General features: G+C 43.2%; 1 protein-coding gene across 3 annotated transcripts in view; it reads left to right on the forward strand.

Annotated features, from left to right (window-relative positions):
• The first annotated feature begins 642 nt into the window (after positions 1-642).
• Positions 643-14,364, forward strand: part of HSF2BP (heat shock transcription factor 2 binding protein) — a 32,081-nt gene continuing 18,359 nt past the window's right edge. For 2 of the 3 annotated variants that reach the window (XM_063393582.1, XM_063393584.1), the window contains exons 1-4: positions 663-756; positions 2,837-2,987; positions 7,359-7,462; positions 11,111-11,260. In XM_063393582.1, coding sequence (XP_063249652.1) covers positions 721-756; positions 2,837-2,987; positions 7,359-7,462; positions 11,111-11,260 — 441 coding nt within the window. In that variant the 5' untranslated portion in view covers positions 663-720. Of the gene's footprint in view, positions 757-2,836; positions 2,988-7,358; positions 7,463-11,110; positions 11,261-14,364 lie in introns of all 3 variants that reach the window. The other variant, XM_063393583.1, reaches the window with a different exon arrangement.

Raw genomic sequence — 14,364 nt, forward strand, 5'->3', positions numbered from 1 at the left:
AGCAGATCAATGCCCTGCAGAGCCTCCGTGCCCTGCAGCAGATCAATGCCCTGCAGAGCCTCCCTGCCCCACAGCAGATCAATGCCCTGCAGAGCCTCCCTGCCCCACAGCAGATCAATGCCCCGCAGAGCCTCCGTGCCCTGCAGCAGATCAATGCCCTGCAGAGCCTCCCTGCCCTGCAGCAGATCAATGCCCTGCAGAGCCTCCCTGCCCTCCGGCAGATCAATGCCCTGCAGAGCCTCCCTGCCCTGCAGCAGATCAACGCTGCCTCCCGCCTTGCTGTCACTGCCTGGAGCCTCCAGCCCCAGCGGCACCACAGCAGGGCGGGCTGCAGCTCCCCACAACCCCGCCTTGCTCTGGCCGGCTCCGGCAGCCCGGTACTGTCCCGGCGTTATCCCAGTGTTATCCCGGTATTGTCCCGGCGTTATCCCAGTGTTATCCCGGTGTTATCCCAGTGTTATCCCGGTGTTATCCCAGTGTTATCCCGGTCTTGTCCCGCTGTTATCCCAGAGTTATCCCGGTGTCGCCCGGTACTGTCCCCGTGTTCTCCCGGGCGGGGCTGGGGGCGGAGCCTGACCATCCAGGCCACGCCCCTAGCGCTCTCACCCAACCGGAGTGGGCGTGGCCGCAGGGGGCGTGGCCGCAGCGCGCATTTTCCCGCCCTCACGCCCTTCCCCCGGCCCGCACGACGCCGCTGTCGCCGCTGTCGCCGCTGTCGCGATGTGGCGCAGCGCCGGCCTCGCTGGCGACGCGCAGGTATCGCGAGCGGCCCGGGGCCGGCCCTGAGGTCTGGCCCGGCCCGGGGGGTCCGTGTGGGCGTGGGTGCCCCGAGGAGCAGAAGCAGCGGGGTTTGTGTGGTGGCCCCGGGCCCTGAGGGGGCGGTGGCGGGGCCGAGGTTGAGGGGAGCGTGGTGGGGGCTGTAGAGCGGAGCCAGAGGCACCCTGGGCTGCTGGGGAGTGAGTGGGGAAAGGGCAGTGGTTCCTTGCTGGGGAAAGAATTCCTTCCTTCCATCGCCAGCTGGGAGCAGTGCCCTGCTCGCCCCCCGGCTGGCAGGGAAGGGAATTCCCTTCACTGGGCTCACACCAGGCAGGACATGAGCTCAGTCCGGGTGACTTGACCCCTCTGAAAGCACTCGGTGAATTCAAATTTCCTACCTCCAGGCACTGTAAGGACTGGACAGAAAACCCCTGTTCTCCCCTGTCTGAATTCACCTTTAACATTCTCTTGTAGAGCAGAGAGATGTGGAGAAGCTGCTTAAACAGAGAAAATAAAACTTGTCTACTGCAGCACTGCAAAGACCTGTGCTTACAGTGGGAACTACAAATGAGAATATTCTCCTTCCTGCATATTTCATATCTCCACACCAGTGATACACAGCGTGTTTTATCTGAATTCAGCTTCTTCTAGTGAACAGAGCCATTTTTATGTATCAAATTTTGCTCTGTAAGTCTGAGCAATCCTGAATTTTCTCTGTTACTGATGGTTGCTGACATGCAGATGGCATTGCTCTAAAGATTCCTCTTCCTACGTGTTTGTTCCATGTTTTCTTGAGACCTAGATGAATTTTTCTAGTCGCATCACATGGTACTACTTGGCCTTATGAACCTTGGCATGAGCACTTCCTAGATGCAACTTAGAAGAGTTCAAATTAAAGCAAAACCTTTTTTCCATTACAGCTCTGAACCTGCAGAGGTGGGACTGACCTGTCCCAAAACACTCTGGATTTGAAAGACAGCTGGGAAAGAAAGAGGATAGGAAGCAAAACTGAAAGGAAATGCTCAATCTGAGGGCAAGCAGAAAGAATTGTAGGGAATAGTTGGAGACGATGACTTCCAGTTGTCTTGTGTGTCTGCTCTTGAGAGGACAGTGGGGATGGCTCATTTTGAACCTACAGGAGATGAGATTTTGGGTTGTTAGCTTCTTCTCTCTGCAGTAAGATGTGATACATAAAACTCATTTTGTCAGCACTGTCCTCAGTACAGTGCAAAGCAGTACTAAGATATAATTTTGCTTTCTGAAAGTGTATTAAGTGATTGATGTTTTAGTCAAAACATGTTAAAACTTTATTTTTGTTGATGTGTGTGTATCAGCCTTTTTAATATCCAGCTGAGTGCACATGTATGTGCATCAGAAATTGGACTTTATGGGGTTTTTTTGTACAGAAATGGCTCTGTAATTTTAAAATTAACAAACATTCTGCTGGAATATTGACTGAAAATTATTCTATAGCAATAGTTTGGCAGGAGAGGAAGCTAGTAAACGTTTCTCTCTTACCTCAGGATTAAATTATTTATGTGAGATTAGGTTGCAGGTGGCTGCAAATAATTTTTGCTCCTCACAAATATAAATTGGTTTGAAAACTGTGCAGTTTCCCCCAAAAGAGTTGTTGTCATTTAGGACTGAGGATCTTGCAAATGTTTGAATTAATTAAAAAGCTGAGTAATCGTATCCTTTATGACAGTCATGAAACAACAGCTTGGTGTATGCTGCTGCTCACATTTTAAAATGTGAGTGTTAATTCTTGCAGCGTTCTCAGATGCGTTGCACACATTTTGAGTGAAGAAACACATGCTTCTTCTAGAGGTAATACTATTTACTTTAAGCCACAGTAGCAAAAATTAACATGACAGTCAAAAGATCAACCTCAGAGACTTTTGGGTTTGTTTGCTGGATAGTTCTCTTTCAAAAGTTACAAATTTCTGAAATGATGTCATAGAGAGGAATATTTTTGCCCAAGGAAAGAAATTGAAGCAGCAAAGGACTAGAGGACTGTAACAGTGTCTTTCGTTGGTTGTTGGTTTGGTTGTTTTTGTCTTGCTTTGTTGTTTTATTTCAGAAGGCTGAGACCAAAGAGGAATTTGTTAAAGTCAGAAGGAGGGATTTGGAAAGGCTGACAACTGAAGTTATGCAACTACGGGATTTCTTACCCAAAATAGTAAATGGAGATATCTTGGGGACATTCCAGAAGCTGGATGCTATTGAATCAAGTGAGTAGCACTATCTTACAACTCTTGCAGTTTGTGCCAGAAGTGCTTAGAACAAACTGTTGTGCTGCAGAAATAGTTGTAGAGTTTGTGGAGCTATTCCAGATTCAACTGTGTTGTTCAGTGACTGCTTCAGTAAATTAATGTGTTTGTAGTGAAGAAAATTACAGGCTGCTGTAAGAATAATCAGACATGTCAAATTAATCTTTAAAAATCTTTTACTGTGGCTAAAAACTTGTATAGCTCAGGCAGTAAGGGAAGCTGTATGTGGGGGAAAAAAGTATTTTCCCTTTGAGAAAAGGCAAAAGCATTTTGTTTTTCACAGAACAAAAAAAACCCCAACAAAATAATGGTAAATAGCAGTGGGTAAAAATTTGAAGGAAGAGTGAGTTAATCTTGTATTTGGCCTGTCTTGTTTTTTAGCTTTATGGTTTACTAACAAAAGAAAAAATTCCGTAGTAAAAGTCTTTTACTGCTGTCCCCAAAGTCCAGTTTTTCAATGTTGGGTTTCTCTGTGCATTTTTTTTCAGCAGTTACCCCACTCCCAACATTTCCTCAGGGCCAATTAGGAGTCAGCTCCATCCCTAGCCTGTAGCTATACAATTTACCTGGGTTTGGGTTTGCCTGAAAAGACATGGAACAAGCACTGAGACAGATTGCAGAGAGTGTGTCTATTCTAGAATATCAAGTGATAAATGGAAAATTAATTTGCAGCAGCCAGCTAAGGAAGAGCAAGACAGGGCCTCCAGGCCTGTTTGACAATGTGTTATAGTGGGGCAGAGCTTCCAGCTGCCTCAGGGATCCACTCTTTGAGAAGATTCTTCCATGTCACAGGGAGTGAATAGGATCTGGAATTGTTCTCTTTATGCTGTTACAAGGCATCAGGGGCTGTTTCCAGTTGAATAAGTGTTCAAGCTCCTCCATTAGTTTCCTACTTGTCTTGAGATTCCTCTCACTTATATTCCTAGTGCCAGGCAGTGAAGGAGACCCTGTCCAGAGCAGGCTCATGGCATCAACATGGGGATTTTAAGACACCTTGGGATATTCTCCTGGCTGCCCAGCATTCTCTGCATCCTCTGGGGCAGGACCTGAAGCTGAGGCAGCCTTTGAATTCTCTTGAGTCTTTCTCCACAGTGGAGATTACTCTTGTAGTTGATGGGAAAATCTGAATATTTATTCAGGCTCTGGCCATCGTGTGCCCCTACAGCTGGACAAGTCAAGTGGAGATTTTTGCTGCTGCAGTCTTCTCCTGCCTCTGCAGCATGAAATAAGGTGGACTGAAAGGAGCCTTTGGGGTATACAAATCACTGAAGTTTGGGCATCACAGGGACACAAGCAGCCCTCACTTTCAGAATGGTGCTGTTTGCTACATACAGCCTCTTGGTGTGGCATGCAAAGCTCACAGGAGTCCTGGCAGCTTCCAGAGATGTTGTTTCATGTTGTCCTTACAGAAGCCTAACGTGTGATTTGTGCATCTCCAGATTTCCATCAGCTGTTGCAGTTTCCTGGGTACTGTTGAAGTGTGCTTGAGCAGCAGAGTCTGCTGCTCCTCAAGAAGTTCAGATGACAGTCAGAGACCTTCAACACCCTCAGCCCTTTCAGCTGTGAGACTGATGGAGTCTTGAACAGCTTTGAGAAGCCTTGGGATCTTTGCATGTTTCACTGGTGTATGTGGGGCAATAGAACACCCATTTCCTGTGCCTTTCCTGGGGACATGTTTGAGATCTGAGCAGACAATGCTCAGTGCAGCCAACATCTGCTTTTCAGGCTGCTGTCAGGGTCTTCATTCAGATTTTTGCCAGGGTAATTGTTCATTTCAAAGAGAGGGTTCTGTTTTGTTCTTAGTACCCTTCTCAGGAAGGGTGCTTTTGGCTCCAGGAGTCTTAGAAATACAGCTTCAGCAATTTTTCTGTATTATTATGGATATGTTTACTGGAACTTGCTCCACTTGGGAAGTGTTAAAAATAGCATTTAACATTGATCTAGCATTTGGATCAGTAGAATTGGAATTCCATCACTTGTTGGCATTCATCCCTTTTGTACTCAGTTGTCCACCTCCCAGAGCTTTGAGATTAGATCTCTCGTCCAGAAAATCTCCTGGTATGACCTGTAACTTTCTGTGGACGAGAATGAGCCTACCTCACATCTGAAATGGGGGCCTTCTCTTCTTTCCTGTGCCCAGTGTCTTATTTTACTTTTGAGTCTGTCTTGGGAACAAGTGCCACTTCTTCCAGAGTCTGGTTTACCACTGCAATGGTGAAGTTACGTATTTCTTCTTTGTGTGAAGGTGCCATTTCATTTTTTTCTCACTGAAGTTGATAGTGAAAGCTGCTTCTTTCTCTTCAGAGCAAAGGCACAGCTGGGAGGGCTGACTGGGCATAGCAGGGGAGTTTCCACAAAGAAGGAACAACTAGAAGTTAAACTTTTCTCAACAGCTTCTACTATTGTCCTTTTTTTTCCCTTCTACATCTTTGAGGATGTTGACACATCTTTCTTTTATCTGAAGCCCTTTAAAAAGTCTAGGTTGCATTGTGTTAATACTCAGTAGTCAATATTATTCTCCTCCTGGCTCGGGTTTGGTTCCAGGACCTTTGAAGTTTGCTGGTGAAGGATGTGGCATCTTTGTGTGTCTGCTGGCTGGATTCAGGTTGGATCCATCTTCTCAAGGGCTGGAAGTGATTGTTCTCTTTCTGGAGAGCTTGTTTCCTTGCAGGGACAGATTTTCACTGGATGAATTTACCTGGCAAGGCTGAGCAGGTTCTTGGCCTGCTGTAGGAAAGCAGAGCATGTTTTACTCCTGCTCCAGCTCTTGCTGTCAGCTTCTTAGAACTCACACTCACACAGTCAGAAGTGCATGAGACTGAATTTTCTTCACTTGACAGAAGGGAAGTTTCTTGCCACTGACCAGAGTTACCCTCAAAAACTCAATTAATCCATTCCTCTGTTCATTCTTTTCCTTTGGACTGCAGGTTGAAAAGAAGTGAGTTGTTGAGAGAGCAATGTCCTGGCACAGAGATGTTTCTCAGCAGTGAGCCCTTGCCTTGCCTCTTTGTTTTCTGCTAAAAAGAGTTGCTGGCTTGGAGTCGCACAAGGGCTGAGTGGAAATATGTTCTATCTCTTCAGATAAATCAGGCACAAACAGCTTTTCTCCTTTAATACTGGCTACTCAAAACAATGTGTGTATATTTAAGATGATAAACTTGTCAATTAGGACCAAAACAGGAAGATATTTCTTTTCAAATCATGTAGAATTACTAAATAGAATGCCAGAAGCCAAGTTCTTTGTTTAATAAGAACATATTTGGATCATTTTTTATGATGTTGTCTTTTTATGATAGAAGTTGATAGGATTTTAGGGTAATTACATTAAGAAATACTGTCACATGTTGGGGAAAATATTTCGTGTATATTAAGCTGTAGAACGAACTGTCACATTCAAGGGTGTGGTGTAATTTATTTTTATTTTAACTAGCTAAGGTTACAGTAGATGCTGTTTGGATTTTACTCTTTGGAACTTAAACATGTTTCCTTTTTTCAGTATAAACACTAAGCATCCAAGACTGTGGTTTTTAAAAATAAAATACAATACACAGGCATTGTTCAAACTGTCTTTCAATGAGAATTTTTTAAATGGGCATCATGCTGGTGAAATGGAATGCTTTTAACTTGATTTCTGTTCACTAAAATAAAGTGCCTAAATTAGAATGAATTTCTGATAACATCAGAAATTAATTTTATAAGGAAACCATAAAATTTGCTTGTAACTGACATGTTTAAATAGTTTATAATCATAGAATCTCAAAATATGTTGGGTTGGAAGGAATCTTAAAGATCATCCAGTTCCAACCCCATTTCCATGGGCAGGGACAGCTTTCACTAGCCCGGGTTGCTTATATTACTTTATAAATATTATTTTAAAATATTTAGAATATTTAGAATAGTTGCTTTTCATTACTGCTTCCCTGTAAGTTGTAAATTGTAGATTGAAACACTCACCTTTGACTACTGTTGGTGTTTTTCTTATGTTTTTAGTATAGTCACTGGCTTGGGTGAAATTTCACTCAGGAGTTTTCATGGAAACCAACATGAAAACAAAGCAGAAAACCGAGTAAGTTTTTTAAAACCCTCTCAAGCCTCAGTATTTAACAGCCAGATTTGATTCTTTTAAGTCAGATATGTTAGTTTGCCTTCTCAGAGCTGTTGCCACAGAGCAAATTGTGAGGTTCCCGTTTAGCCACAAGGAGGTGATCTCGCACAAGCAAACAGCTGAAGCACCGCAGTAAAGTTGCTCTTGGTAGATTCTCTTTGCTTTAATGCAGCCCCGATGACCTTAACGTGTTCCTTCTTTCTTCATTCTGCTTTTTCCTGTCACAGACCTAGAGAAAAAGGAGGAGGAAATAGAGCAGCTGAGAATGGATTGTGAACACTTCAGAGCCCGTCTGGAAACGGCCCAGGCAGATTGCATGAGAGAGAAGAAGGTAGACTTGCTGCCAGGGTATTGATATCTGTGTGTTTGAGTTCTAACAACAAATGCAGTAATGATAAAATTTGAATTTTCATGCCACAAAATGAATCCTCAGTCTCAAAAAAAAATTGGGAAGATTGTGGCGTAGCTGGAATCAAAAGGTCCTTCACAGAATCAGTTCTTGTGAATTTAACATATTTGCAAAGAGGGCAATAGAAGGTGGTTTTAACAGTGGAATGTACAGAATGGAAGCAGCCTCTCCTGGTTTGCTGTGAGCTGTGTACCTTTGTTTAGTGTTAATGGTCTTTCTCAAAGCACCTATTGATCCAATTGCCATGTACAGCTGAGAATCAAAGAGCAATTTCAGGGCTCCTCTTGCTCTGTCAATATTGTATTTAGTGATTATGAGAGGGGGATTCTTAACAATTAAGGAATAGCAAAGACACTGACTTCTCAGACTGTGAAGCCATTTGAGTTCAAATGAGTCTCTGGGAGAATCAGTGATGATTATTTGCTGCAAAAGTTCATTTCCTTGGAGCCATCATCAGCAATCAGCAGTTGGGGTTGTACAGCTGGCATTTGCCAGCCTTGGGATTGCACAAAGACAGATGAACCACAAAACTTATTTCATTTTTGAAAAGGAATAATGAGGAGCTCAGAAATGCACTTTCAGTGCACATCTGGGTAGATGAGACACTCTGGAATGAAGTTTGGTATGATAGAATAGTTCAATCTGGATATTTCTTATTTCAAATAAATATCTCCTGGGATAGATGTTGCAGTTCAGCAGTAGGTACAGAGTTCATTTTGCAGTGCACTGAGGCCTTCAGTTGCAGGATAAAATCCCTATAAAATTGAATGCTGTTGCTTTAAATATCAGTGAAGAGAGTCCCACCCATTATTCTTAATACTACAGAATAAAGGGCAGGTGGTTTGGGTTTATGATTTCTTTTGGATGAGTTTTCACTTAAAGCATGGATGGTTCACTAGGAGCAGTTGTTTTGGTGTTTCTGCTCGAAGCTCTTCATGTCTTTGCTGTAGTGCAGTGTGTGGCAGTTGTCTGACTGGGTTCTGTTAAATGCCAGGAAGGTGTATTTCAGTGGATTGTGCTCATGATATTATGAAATCCTTTAGCTCTTCAGGATACAACAAGATGCTGTGTGTATATGAGTGATTTTTGTTCTCATTAAGCACTTTTTTGGTGTTTTTCATTTCGTTGCTGTTCTGTTCTAGGCATCCTTGTATTGAGTTTCTGAATTATTTTCTACATATTTATCTTCTGAAAGAAAAGAAAATTATTCACTAAAACAAACATGGAATAACTGCATTTCTGGTTGAGCAGTGTCCTTTTCTGAGGCTGTCATAAATCAACATTTTGCATTCCAAACTCTCTGTGCAGAGCTGTGTCACTGATTAGGGAATTCCTGTGCTTTCTGAACCCGAGCAGAACTTGAAGTGCACATGTTATTCTTGGCTAATGTCTCCTTTGTCTGTCTCTTTGCAGTTCCATACTTGGGCACTGCTGTGTTCTTGTGCCTTGACCTTTTCCTGAAGGTGGTGGTGTTGCACAGCACAGGCATTGCTGGGTGATGTGAGCTCTTAGCAGTGTTGCTTCCAGCCAGGTTATTTGCTTTTGCAGGCTCCGTTTATTTTCCTGGCTCTTGCATGTACTATTTTGTTTTCCTTGCCTCGTATCTTTGTTCTGATATTGCTTTTGAGCTATTAAAAATTCTGGCATTTTTTTCTGCTGGCTTTGCATGCTTGTTGGGGGATCTAGATTTAGTATTACTGGGTTTTATGTCTTACTCAGTGTTAGCATCCAAATGCAAATAAAATGTATTAAAGATCCATTTCCCTAAGACTAGGAGAGTTTGGAAAAGGCAGGGATTAGGCAGGAAGATGCCTGAGGACATTTTGTGGATGCACATGGTGGCAGAAAAGCTGATAGACCTGACAGTGAGTCATGTAAAAGATGGAATTTGGCTAATTTGCTTAAAAACGATCAAAGTATTAAGAAGTAAGATACTTTTCCTGGGAGATTCTGCCTATGGAGTCATCAGCAAGTGTCAGTCTTTTACATGTATAGGCGAGGGAGACTCCAGAGAGTAAATAGACACAGAAGTCTACTTGAGAAATTAAACTTGAACTTTACAAATCCTCACCTGCGTGTTCCATCAGCAGCAGAGCAAACCAGGCTGGTAGGTGTGATCAGGAGGCTCAGTAGGGAGTTGGTGACAGAGCACACACAGCTCTGTGCTGGCTGACACCTTAATATTTAAATTTTCAGATGAGTTTACATTTCTGTTCTTTACAAACCCTCAACATGAAGCATTGAGCTGAACCCCAAAACCAACAAGATACTTAAAGTCTTGATGACAATACATGGTTGAAAGTCTTATTCTGTTTAGTTGCTTTCAAAATTGACATAGAAAAGATTCCTTCTCATTTCCCCATACTTTGTCCTGACAGTCAAACACACTGGGAAGGCAGAGCTGAGCAGTTTTCTGCAGTGAAATTGAAAATACCATGTCTGTGAAATGGGCAGAGTAAGATCCTTCTGGTTTTGACATTGTGCAATCTGTGATTCTCTCTATTTTAATACTTGAATTAGCATCGTTTTTCTGGACTGGCCTTGGTCTTTCCCTGCAGCACTGATTAATACCATCCTACCTGGAGTTAGCTGGGAACCCCCAACCACCTTGAGACAGACTGCAGAATCTGCCTTGATCTCCCTGTCTGTGCTGGCTCTAAACTGAGAAGTGCAGCAGCTTTGCTACTCCTGTGGCAGCTGATGGGAAGCCAGCAAAACCTAGAATCCTGCCCAATTCCATGATATTCTTCCAGCCAGCTTCCCATGTGATTGGAAAAAAGTACTGCCAAATGGAAGTTGTGCTCTGGTTCTGTAGGGTTGATCTGTTCTCTCTTTATGTTTTGTGGCAAGAACCACTTAGCAGTGATCATAGAACCATTGTGTCACAGAGTAGTCTGGGTTGGAAGGGATTTTGGAGTTGTGTCACCTCATTCCAGCCCCACTGCTGTGGGCAGGGACAGCTTTCACTGGATCAGGTTGCTCAGAACCTCATGCATGCACAGTGGTGCCTCAGCTTTCTTGCAAGCTCCAACCTTCAAACCGTAGGTGTGTTTTTTGGGGACTCTGTCTTGCTTTGCCACTGCTGCTCAGGACTAAGCAAACAGAAAAGAGTTGGAAGAGACAACAGTGTTTATCCAAGATATCCAGCAACTTTTCCATGTTGGCTAGAGCAGAAGCCTGTTTTAGAAAACAAAACAACCCTCCCCTCCTGTAAGATGTCTCCTGTATCTTTTGGAAGGTGTGAGGGAAGGCTGGCCCCTGGTGCTGAAATCCCCTCTCTCTTGAAGAGCTGTGGAGCTGTTTGCTCAGGGGGAGATGTCTCCTGTCAGGCTTTCCCAGGTGCCACTCAGTCTGGGTGGGTCACTTGGACTGACCTTGTGGACAGTCTCTGGTTCCTGTCAGCCTGCACTGCTTAGAGACAGCTCAGGAGAGGAGGAACGTGTCTGCAGCTGCTCTGGGTTACCTCCATTGCAGAGATGGCCATGAGGGTGTTTCTTATTCTGTCCCTTAGCCTAGAAATGTGGTGTGGGAGACGTGAGGTGCAACCCAAATTTCCTTGCGCTGTTCCAGGAGAAGCTGGACCTGCGGCAGCAGCTGAACGAGGCCAAGCAGCAGCTCCTGCAGCAGGCAGAGTATTGCACAGAGATGGGAGCAGCAGTGTGCACCCTGCTCTGGGGGGTGTCCAGCAATGAGGAGGCTGTGAAATCCATCCTGGGAGGAGTAAGTATGGCAGGGAATACTGACCCTGGGAGTGCTCCCAGGCCTTTAGAACAAGGACCTCTAAAATAAGGGCCTGGCTGTGAAACACACTTTAAGGATGTATTTCAGAAACTGTCTGGACAGCAAAAATGTTTTCTGGTTTACATGTTCTTTGGGAGCCATCCATTCTTGTTTAAGAAGGAGCTGTGAAGTTATGAATAAATGCAGTAATTATTTCTTTTGTTATCAAATGAGGTTTAGCTGTTTTCCACCACACACAGCCAAACTGGAAGCAAGGCTGCAATTAACACAATGTAAATATCTTCACAAGCTAACAGAAGGAGAGAATAGTTCCTGGGCACATGCAGGAGTTTCCATCCTCGTGGAGATCTTGGAGGAGTTATTTCCGTGGAGAAAAGACAGATCCATTGATTCTCAACTTCTTTAAATCTTTCTGCTGCCTTAATACATGAATGACTCTTGGAAATTTAGGGACCCTCACTGGTCATGGATCATATTAAATCATTAATGTTAAACATGGGAAAGTAGACTATTTGGAAAAAAAACCCCAATAACAAACCACAAAAGCAAAAAACACAACAGTTAATGACAATGGTAATATCACAACTATCACAATTTCACTACCAAGTGCAGCTGATGGAATTAGGAGTGACTAGGGCAACAGGCCTGATAAAAATATGATTTTCATTCTTGACACAGCCAACATGAGAAGGAATTGCTGTTTTTAATCTGAGTGAACTGATGCCACAGTTTCTTTTGGCTTGATTTTTCAGCAGCATGATGAACAGCTGAGTGAATAGGATTAGCTCGTTATAGTAAGTGATAAACCAATGTGTTTGTAAGAGTTGTTCTAGTTGGGTTTTCCAAAATACAATTACAATTTCATTTTGGGTATTAGAAAGCTGTACAGTGATGCTTTATTAATGATAACTTCTGATGTTTCCAAATTCAAGCAGCAGCAGTTACTAGGAAAAACATCTGTAAAACACTCTATAAAGCAGTTAAAATGTAAAGAACAAGGCTGGTTGTTGAAAGCAGTCTTAAGTATTAATATTCAGTTGAATTAGTTAAAAACATAACTGTTGCCTGAAGATTTGTGTGAAGGTTAAATAACTGTGAAGGTGGAATACTTTGGGGGTTAGGTTGATTTGAAATGCAGAATACTTCTAGTCATTTCCAGCCTGTTGAACTGTTCTGGTGAAAATCAGAGCAACATTTGGGGGCATCATTTTCTTGGGATGGTGCACGTAGTACTGTAAGAAACGTGCCTGGGCTTGCAACAAGACTCCTAGGAAAAGCACAAATGGATTGTGTGGCATTATGTCAGCCACAGATTGCAACTGGCAATGAGTCAGGTCATTAAAAGATGATGGAGATTTGTCATACAATATAATTGGTTTGGGTTATTTTGGGACAAGTTGTACAGCTTGTAGCTTCTTCCCTCCTCCCCTGAGAAGGTGCTGTGAGCTACGGAAATGTTTGAGAACATCAAGGGCGCTTTGAAACTGTTGCTGATATTTAAGCACATGGGTAAGGTGGCATCAATTCAGAATCATGTCATGCCTTACTGAACAATGCCCAAGCTTTTTGCAATCTTTGAAGCAATACAGAAGTAAGTCTTTCTTCCAGTCCTGTAATGCAAATGGACTGAAAGGATGTTAGTGACTAGTACATGTTTTGTGTCCATAAAGGTTGGGAAAATCAGAACTTAAGCAACAGATTTGAAATATGACACAGGTACTTCTCAAGGCAGTGGGGGAGAAACGCCTGCTGGTTTTGCCCATGTTCCTAGAGGGAATTTGAAGACACATCCAGAGAAGCACCATGAGAGTTTTCAATGTTTCCTACCTGCATGTACCAAAAAAAGAAGTCAATTAATGCCCATGAGATTGTTTTGGATGTCTTTCAAAAAGCTTCAGCCAGATATGACAGGCTTCTCACATGGAAATACAACCTGGAGGTTTAATTTCAGAACAGGATCAAGGCTTGCTTCAACTTGAGAAATTTTGGATCCTGCAAGGTGTTTTGCTTCTTCAGTTGTCTGATACGGTGACAAACGACTTTATATTTTGTGGGAGCAATTTTTCATGTTACCTGGAGCTTTCACACAGGAGTTCCACAGACAGCAGAGGGTTCATTGCATCATCTGAGCTCCTTAAGCACCTTAGTGGCTGCTTTCAGAACTGTCCTTATCTCAATGTGTGTGGGTGAGACATTCTTCAGTCCTGTGAAAATGCCGTCAAGTTAATAAGGGACTGTGCAGAGTGTGCAGTGTTTGCATTTATAGACCTGATGGATCTCTGCTGGAGCTCAGCACTAGCTAAGTAGTGGCTGTCTGGAAAGGAGGATCAGCAGAGAGGGCACCAGTGAAACCTCTAGAAGCTGGTGGATGGAAGATTTCTCTTGTTTTCTGTGTTTTCTGTGCAGCATACCAGCTACTCAGGGTGCCTAGTACCCTCATGTTCCCATGTGAATATGTATTTTCATAATCGCTTGTTGGGCTGTTCATTTTCTCTCACACCCTCTTGCTTCTTGAGCTATAGTCAGTGCTTGTGTTAAAATTGTTATCTTTGAAGAGTGGTGTCCATATAAAACTACATCCAGCACATGCAGAATTGCACTTATCTTCCTCCTCTTTCTCCATGATCCCTTCATTCTAGTTGTTCTTGGGCCACAGTGTCATTTGTGAAGGTACTGTGTGGACTGAGCCTCCTTTTTGTCCCTTCTTGCTGAAGTCACCCCACAGGAATGGTACATCTTTAATGTGGTGACTGTGCAGCAGTAAATAAATAAATGTTACCACTAGCTTTGCACATACTGTGAAAGCAGTAATTTTGCAAAAGTATTAAGATTTTCACCCACTTTACAAAATGAACAAAAGTTCAGGCATTTCTTGAACTCTCCCGTTGGGTCACTGCTGGGAATAACTAAAAGTTTCAGCTGCTTCATGAAACAATTGGAAAAATTATTAAAGACACTAGGAAACCCAGCATTATGGGCTCTCTGCCACACTATTGTGGTTATGAAAGCCTTCATCCTCTGTGTGAGACAGAGTTCCAGCAGTGTTTCACTAGTCAGAATTACCAATAAACAGAAACAGCTCT

Source organism: Prinia subflava, chromosome 3 (genome assembly GCF_021018805.1).
Source record: "Prinia subflava isolate CZ2003 ecotype Zambia chromosome 3, Cam_Psub_1.2, whole genome shotgun sequence".
In the NCBI taxonomy this organism is placed as follows: domain Eukaryota; kingdom Metazoa; phylum Chordata; class Aves; order Passeriformes; family Cisticolidae; genus Prinia; species Prinia subflava.